This window comes from Melozone crissalis, unplaced genomic scaffold (genome assembly GCF_028551555.1).
Source record: "Melozone crissalis strain CALT ecotype California unplaced genomic scaffold, PUWL_Pcris_2 ptg000222l_1, whole genome shotgun sequence".
NCBI lineage: Eukaryota > Metazoa > Chordata > Aves > Passeriformes > Passerellidae > Melozone > Melozone crissalis.
In genome coordinates this window covers 752,632-761,035 of record NW_026535985.1, presented here as the reverse complement: position 1 = coordinate 761,035, position 8,404 = coordinate 752,632, and the positions used below count along the sequence as shown (strand labels likewise).

General features: G+C 55.7%; 1 protein-coding gene across 1 annotated transcript; it reads right to left on the bottom strand.

The window, feature by feature from the left end:
• Nucleotides 1–296: 296 nt before the first annotated feature.
• NEMP1 (nuclear envelope integral membrane protein 1) lies at nt 297–7,901 on the bottom strand. The gene is made up of 10 exons (XM_054294215.1): nt 7,739–7,901; nt 7,160–7,281; nt 5,881–6,091; nt 4,871–4,943; nt 4,676–4,769; nt 4,437–4,551; nt 4,073–4,298; nt 2,565–2,738; nt 1,873–2,090; nt 297–946 (listed from the first exon to the last, which is right to left on the bottom strand). The coding sequence occupies exons 1-9, from the start codon at nt 7,827–7,829 to the stop codon at nt 1,874–1,876; spliced, it is 1,323 nt and encodes a 440-aa protein (XP_054150190.1). The 5' UTR covers nt 7,830–7,901; the 3' UTR covers nt 297–946; nt 1,873.
• Nucleotides 7,902–8,404: the final 503 nt, after the last annotated feature.

Genomic DNA, 8,404 nt, shown 5'->3' with positions numbered 1-8,404 from the left:
ACAAAGGGAGCTTCCTCTGCTGGACTGAGGGAAACAGGGGCAAGGTACAGGGCAGGAGAAGCAGGAGCAGCTGGGGATGGAGAACCGGGAATGCTCAGGGCTGCTCCAAGGAGGACACCTGGCCCCAAGGAGGACACCTGGTCCCAACCAGGGAATGTGTCACCCAGCGGTTGTTGTGTCCCCACACACCATGCCCAGCAGAATGACCTCCCACAGGTCACAGCAGGACGAATAAATGAGGCTCAGGACATAAAAAATACATCTTTATGAAAAATATAATCAGTCATCCACCGCGCTGAGGCCGGGGGGATGAAGTAACAGAGTCCGCTCACACTTGAACAGGGAGGAAAGCACAGCAAGGGCTGGGGGAGCACACCTGGGACAGGGACAGACCTGGGACAGGGACAGACCCGGGACAGGGACAAACTGATGGCAGAAGCTCCAGGTGAGGTAGAAGCTGGAGCTGTGAGCAGGTGGGGGCAGCATTATTGCTTAGGAAGTTGCATAGACTGGGGTGTCCCCTCAAGCTTTGGGCTTTAGAGCTCCCCAGAGCTCTGGAACATCAGTGGGGTCACCCCAAGTCCCTGCCCACACCCATTTGGGAGAGGAGTAACAGAAGGGCAGTGAGGCAGGGAGGAAGCACATCCACACTCATCCTCAGCTCTGGCATGGAGAGAGGGGGCTGAGCACAGCTTCTACCCCAACACCACATCCAGGGGCACCAGCAGACCCTGAGGCTCCACAGCTCCATGGAGGAGTTTTTGGTTTCCACACGGGATTGAAGCCAAGGCAGAGAGGTGTGGCCCGACCAGCTGGAGCCCTCTGACACCTCTGAACCAGGAGGAGGAGGAGGACACTCCTCACCACGGCTCCAGGCAGGTGCTGAGCACGCAGGTACCAACAGGACAGGTCCAAAGTTCCTCTCGTGTGTGTCACCCTCAGGTACCTGCAGAGGAGATGGAGGGGAAGGTCCATCCCCACCCCAGAGAGGGGAAAGGGGCTCCTGCCCGCAGCTGTGGCACTGGGGGATGCAGCCAGATGAGCGCCCAGGTTTGGGAGGGGGTCCCTGCCCTGGGGGTGCCACCCTGGGGGCTCACAAACATCCAATGCCAAAGCTGGGCTGGGTCCAGGTGGCATCTTGGTGACTGGGGGGGCTTCCCATGTGTGTCACCTCCCTCCCAACACCCAGAGCTGTGCTGAGAGCAGCGTTCACACCTCAGGCAGGAGCTGCAGAGAGGTGAGACCCCTTTTATCCCTGTCAGAGGGGGGCTAGATCCCCACAAGGACCATTCCCATGGGGTCCAACCCCACAAGGACCATCCCACAGGGACCATCCCCACGGGGTCCAACCCCACGGGGTCCAATCCCACAAGAGTCATATCACCACAGGGTCCAACCCCACAAGGACCATCCCAAGGACCATCACCACAGGGACCATCGCCACAGGGTTCAACCCCACAAGGACCATCCCCACAAGGACAATTCTCATAAGGACCAGCCCCACCAGGACCATCCCCACAAGGACCAAACCCACCACGACCCAACCCCACAAGGACCATTCCTACAGGGTCCAACTCTACACCAACCAACCCCACAAGGACCATCCCCACAGGGATCATCCCCACAGGGTTGAACCGCACAGGGACCATCCCCACGGGGTCCCAGTCCACAGGGTCAAACCCCACAAGAACCATTCCCACAAGGTCCAAACCCACAAGAATCATTCCCACAGGGTCCATCCCCACAGGGACCACCCCCACAAGGACCATCTCCAAAGGGACCATCCCCACCAGATCCAACCCCATAAGGACCATCCCCACCATGCCTGGAGCAGCCCAAGTTCTGCTCCTCGGCCAGCTCAGTGCAGCTGACCTCACTGGACATCCACATGGTTGTGGAACAGGGAATCACTCTTGTGATTCCCACCAGAGGAGTCACTGATCTTTTCTTCCTCTTCATCCTCCTCATCATCATCATCCTCCTCAAAGAGCTCCTCGTCAATGGAGAGACTCTCCAGGCCGAACTCCCTCTCATGGGCCGACACCTCGTTGGGGGTGACGTGGGAAGCACCACCCACAAAGTCAGCAAACCTGGGAGAAACCATGGAGCAGCACGTTGGGCAGGTGTGTCCAGTGCCTCTGGAGAGGCCCTGACACAGGCAGGTGAAGCATTTTGCTGCTGGGACCCGATGTTATCCATCATTTCTTGTTTTCCACCTCCTGGTGTTATCCATCCTTTCCCCCTTTCCTGGTGTTATTCATCCTTTCCATCCCTGGTGTTATCCATCTTTTCCCCTTTTCCACCCCTGGTGTTATTTATCCATCCTTTCCCCCTTTTCCTGGTGTTATCCATCCTTTTTCCCTTTCTCCCTTTCCTGGTGTTATCCATCCTGGTATCATCCATCCTTTCCCCCTTCTCCTGGTATCATCCATCCTTTCCCCCTTCTCCTGGTATCATCCATCCTTCCCCCCCTCCAAAACCACAGATCTGTGTCCCTAAGGACAGAGGTGACAGCCCAGAGGGACACAGGGTGGCCACCCCAAGCTCACTCTCAGGGATGTCACCTTTTAGGGGACTGGATGCGGGACACCGTGGTCCAGGCAGAGAATTCAGGGCTCTTGCAGAAGCTCCTCAGCTCTGCCAGGGCCTTTCGGGTCTCCACCTCGCCCTGGAGCTGAAATTCCTCCTCTGTCAGCAGCCGAGGGGAGGTCGGGCCCAGCTTGGGGCTCTGCACCCTCCTGCCAGGGGGGAAACAGCAGTTAATGCCTGCTTGGGGGGGGTGGGAGCAGCTCCTGGGGCAGGATCCTGGGACAGAAAACCTGGGACAGGAAACCTGAGGCAGAAACTCTCAGGACAGAACATCTCAGGACAGAACTCCTGGGGCAGGAACTTTCAGGTCAAAACCTCTGGGGCAGGACCCCAGGACAGAACCCCTGGGGCAGAAACTCTCAGGACAGAACTTCTGGGCTGGGGCAGGAAACCTGGGGCAGAAACTCTCAGGTCAGAACCCCTGGGTTAGGACCACCTTCCAGGACATGATCTCTGGGACAGGAATTCTCAGGGCAGAATCCCAGGACAGAACCTTTGGGGCAGGAATTCTCAGGACAGAACCTCTGGGACAGGAACTCTGGGGCAGGAATTCTCAGGTCAAAACCTCTGGGGTAGGAACTCTCAGGTCAAAACCCTTGGGACAGGAATTCTCAGGACAAAACATCTGGGGCAGGACCCCAGGACAGAATCCCTGAGACAGGAACTCTCAAGTCAGAACCCCTGGGACAGGAATTCTCAGGAGAGAACCCTTGGGACAGGAACTCTCAGGACAGAACCCCTGAAACAGAAACCCTAGGGCAGAAATTCTCAGGTCAAAACCCTTGGGACAGGAATTCTCAGGACAAAACCTCTGGGGCAGGACCCCAGGACAGAATCCCTGGGACAGGAACTCTCAGGACAGAACCTCTGGGGCAGGACCACCCTCCCAGAGAAGGATTCCTGGAGCAGGAACTCAAAGGCAAGACCAGCAGCTGAGGCAGGACCAGCTCCCAGGGCAAGAACCTCTGGGTTGAGCCAGCTCCTGGTGCAGAACCAGCTCCTGGAACATGAATTCCTGGGGCAGAACCAGCTCCCAGGACAGGAATTCCTGGGACAGAACCAGCTCCTGGGGCAGAAACCCTGCGATAAAACCAGCTCCTGAGGCTGGACCAGCTCCTGGCACACAAATCCCTGGGGCAGAGCTAGCTCCCAGGACAGAAACAGCTCCTGGAACATGAATCCCTGGGACAGAATCAGCTCCTGAGGCTGGACTAGTTTCAGGAACATGAATCCTTGGGGCATCCCAAGATCTCAGCTCCTGGTACACAAATCCCTGGGGCAGGACCAGCTCCTAAGACAGGAATTCCTGGGACAGAACCAGCTCCTGGGGCAGGAACCCTGGGGCAGAACCAGCTCTTGGGGCAGAACCAGCTCCCAGGACAGAACCAGCTCCCCCTGAACACTGGGACAGAAGCAGCTCCTGAGGCTACACCACCTTCAGGAACACAAATCCCTGGGGCATCCCAAGCTCCCAGCTCCTCACCTGTAGGCAGCAAACGCCCACTGCAAGGGGTAATCCAGGTTCTTGGTGCAGACAGCCACCAGCACGAGGCCCAGGGCGATGGGGTGGATCTGGATGCCTGAGTAGATGAGCAGCAGCCCCAGGAGCTGCAGGGCCCAGGACAGGAGGTTGATGCTGCGCTCGTTCTCCAAGGGGCCGTACCTGTAGCACACGGCGAAGCTCAGGAGGCCGACAGAGAGCAGGTAACCTGTGGGGGAGCACAGGGATGGGGCTCTGTGAGGATGAGGAGGAAGCTGACACCACCAGCAGGGACAGGAAGGCTCAGCTTTGCTCCATGGTTCCACCAGGGGAAGTTCACCAGGTGAATCTCAGAGCTCCCACCTACCTAACAGGTACTGCCAGTAGGACTTGCAGATCTCCTGCAGGTTCTTGAAGATCAGCTGAAGCAGGTACAGGGAAAAGGACCAACCTCCAACCAGCAGGAAGTACACAGGGCTTTTCTGGAGGGAGCACAGGCAGGTTGTGGATACCTCCCTCAGGTGCTCTGTACCAAACCCAGTCCATCCCAGTACAGGTATGGAAAGGGCTATGAGGTCTCTGAGCCCCTCAAAACGTGACACCTACCTTGGGCATGACTTTGGACATCATGTAGACAAGGACAAGCAGAGAGGCCAACAAGCCAACACTAATCCCAGCTGAGTAGTAAAAGATTTGGCTCCTGCAATGATCACACAGGGAATCGATCTCAGCAGGTGTTTTATGGATATCTGTGCACAAACACCCCCAACCAGGAGCCACCAGGGAAAGGAGAGATCTCACCTGCTCAGTGTGTCCCCACAAAAAAACAACAGCAGGCCCAGGAAGAAAACAAGGAACAGCTTAGGATCAAAACCTGGAAAAAAATGAATGAAAAATATTAATCCCAGTGAAGAGGGGCACGGTGAGAAGCTCCCACCTACCACAGGGTGACAGGACAGGGATGGGACCTCCAAGTGCCCCAAATTCCTTCTGCACACCAAAATCCCTTTCTGAGGAAGGAACAGGTCTGTGGATCATCAATTGTTTGCAATTAATCTTGGTTGATTTGGGAGCATTGGAATTAAAGCATTAAGGACGTTGCTCTTTGCTTGTAGCTAAGGCTTAAAGAGTTCTGCAATAACCTTGTGAAATATAATTTTAGAATATTGATTGTATCCTTAAAACTATACATATATTTATATTTATTTTATATATAAACTGTATATATTTACGGAAAATATATTTATTTATTTATTTTATATATATATATATTTGGAATATATATAAAGGAAACATGCTTATCTCACACCTTAACAAAACAGAGAAAAACAGCTTGAGAAAGGAAGATGAACATCAATCAAGGATTTATAGTTTTGACCAAGGGAAGCTGGACATCACTGTTATGAGATTTATAGTCCTTGTAATTAAAAGTTGGACCCACATCTGGGGAGCTGGACCTCATCAGATGGGATTTGTCTTTATTCTTTTGGAAACCAGACCACCACCACCTGGGATACTCCTTTTGGGATACATCCTGAGAAAAACTAAATCACAACAGTGTGTAGAATTGCGATGTAAAAATTAGAATAGAAATTGCTGATGAGTAAAAATTGGAATAAAACTGCTGAGAAAGCTGATGAGTACCCCTATAAAGACCTGTAAGCCCCAACCATGGGTGTGCAGTTGGAGGGAAAACTTCTCCTACTGTACCCAGTGAGTATTGCTCATAATTTACCATATTAATTAATAAATTGATTGCTGCTCGAATATTGGCCCAATCAAGCTTCTCATTTCTAACAGAGGGGACGTACGTCGCGAGAGGGAGACGTTGTAGCTGGTGCCAGGCTCCAGCAGCTCGACCTTGAGGCAGGTTTTGTTGCTGTAGAGGTCCACATCGATGCTGGTGTCGTTGAGTTTGCCCCTCAGGAAGGAGAAGACCACGTTCCACAGGCTGAACTTCTCCAGCTCCTCCTCGCTGTCCACCTGGGTGACGCGGAGCATGCGGTCGCTGGTGACGCGGATCTGGGGGAGAGAGAGGGGAATGGGGGGGGTTGGACTGGAGAAATCAGAGTGGGTTCCTGCCCCAGGGGCTGGTTCTGGCCTGGGAGCTTGGGATGCCACAGGGATTCATGTTCCTGAAGGTGGTGCAGCCTCAAGAGGTGGTTCTGTCCCAGAGTTCCTGCCCCAGGAGCTGGTTCTGCCCTGGGAATTTGTGTGCCAGGAGATTGGTGCAGGCTCAGGAGCTGGTTTTGCTCCAGGAATTAATGTTCCTGAATCTAGTTCTGTCCTGGCAGCTTGGTCTGTCCCAGGGATTTATGTTCCAGAAGCTGGTCCAGCCTCAGGAGCTGGTTCTGCCCTGGGAGCTTGGTCTATTCTAGGAATTCCTGTCTCAGGAGCTGGTTCTGTCCAGGGTTCCTGTCCTGGGAACAGGTACTGCACCAGAGATTTCTGTACCAGGAGTTGGTCCAGCCTCAGGAACTGGTCCTGCCCCTGGGTTCCTGCTCCAGGAGCTGTTTCTGTCCTGGGAGCTGGTTCTGCCCCAGGGATTCATGTTTCAGAAGCTGGTTCTGTCCTGGGAGCTTGGTCTGCCTCAAGGATTCCTATCTTAGAAGTTGGTTCTGCCCCAAAGATTTATGTTCAGAGGTGAACTTATCACTCTCTACACTCCCTGAAAGGTGCCTGTGCTCAGGTGGGGTTGGACTCTCTCTCCAGGAACTGACAAAACCAGAGGACACAGTCTCAATCTGTGCAAAGGGAAATTCAGGTTGGATATCAGGAAAAAGTTTTTCATGGAAAGAGTGATAAATTCTGGAATGTTCTGCCTGGGGAGGTGGTGGAGTCACCATCCCTGGGTGTGTTTAACAAAGCCTGGATGTGGCACTGGGTGCCAGGGTGGAGTTGAGGTGTTTGGGCTGGGTTGGACTCAATGATCTTAAAGTTCTCTTCCAACCCAGTGATTCTGTGAAGGGATGGATGGATGGATGGATGGGGATGGATGGATGGGGATGGATGGATGGATGGATGGATGGATGGATGGATGGGCTGCAGCAAGGAGGACCTGCTGCCTCCTCCTCCTCCTGCTGCTGTCACCTGTGTCCTGGTCCAGACGTCGTTCCATCGCGGGGTGCGGGTGTTGGTGTAGCAGAAGCGCTGGGATTCCCAGTACCGGGAGTTGTGCCCGTCCTGGAGTGGGATCACGGCATCCTTGGGGCCTGGGGAGCACACACGGAGGGCTTCAGACCACAGGGAGGGGTTCAGACCCTGCCTCACCCACCCAACCCTTCCCCTCCCCGGGGATGCTCCCATTTCCCACATCCCCCACGGTTTTCCCGCTGTTTTCCTTAGAATTCACCCTCCGGTTCTTTTCCTGGATAATCCCATCTGGCTCGACTCCAAGCCCCAAAATTCGACCTCAGCGACCCAAACCCGACGGTGCCTCCGGTCCCTGAGGTGAGGCAGCTCCTGAACGGCACCGAATGCCCGATGGTACCGGGGGATCGGCACAGCCGGACGGGAAATCCCAGTCCCACCGGGCCGCACCGACCCCCTCAGCGCGGAGACGCCCAGAGAGTTCCCTGAGGGCACCGGGCCGCTCCCTTTGTCCCGCCATGCTGCCCCGGGAGCTGCCGCCGCCCCGCTCCCCACCATGACCCCCCGGTCCCCGCTCACCGGCGGCTCCCAGGGGCAGCAAGGGCAGGAACAGCAGCAGCAGCACGGGCAGTACCGGGAGCCGCCGCCGCCGTCCCGGAGCCGGTTTCATCCCTCCCGCCGCGGCTGCGCCGGACGCTTCCGCTTCCGCCGCCGTCCCGGGCCGGCCGCCGAGGAACGGCCACAGCCAATAGGAAGGGGGCTCGCCGGGCTTTGTTGTCGATTGACAGCTGATTTAATCTATCAAAATTCAGCGCTGATCTCGCTCCCGCCCCTCTGCTCCTACCGCGTTGATTGACAGTATTTTTAGCCTATCAGCAGTGCGCGTGCAGGAAGCAGCCATGTTCCCGCCCTTGGTTGCCACGGTGACCAACATGCCCGCCATTCACTCAACAGCCACGCCCCTCCCTAGTAACGGCTCTGACAGACACGCCCTTCAACCAATCAGAACTTCGGTACGCCAGGCCGCGCCCCATTAATTATATATCCCGTGTGATTGACAGCAGCCTCCGCCTATCAGGGCACGGCCTCGGGTTGTTTGTGTGAATGGGTCACGCGTGGGGGGCACGCAGGTCCCGCCCCTCGCTCCCCTCCCCATCCCCGGCAGCCGAATCTGCGGTCCCGGGTCCTGCCGGTCCCACCGGGATCGGGTCCCATTGACCCCACCGGTACCGGGTCCCACCGGGA

What these genes read in the sequence shown, in the direction of transcription:
- NEMP1 (XM_054294215.1), bottom strand. Translation starts at nt 7,829, where the DNA reads ATGAAACCGGCTCCGGGACGGCGGCGGCGGCTCCCGGTACTGCCCGTG. An exon ending in TGTCCAAAGTCATGCCCAAG is followed by an intron (nt 4,552 to 4,675) that starts GTAGGTGTCACG and finishes TGCTCCCTCCAG; the next exon opens with AAAAGCCCTGTGTACTTCCT. An exon ending in TGGGCGTTTGCTGCCTACAG is followed by an intron (nt 2,739 to 4,072) that starts GTGAGGAGCTGG and finishes CCCCCCTGGCAG; the next exon opens with GAGGGTGCAGAGCCCCAAGC.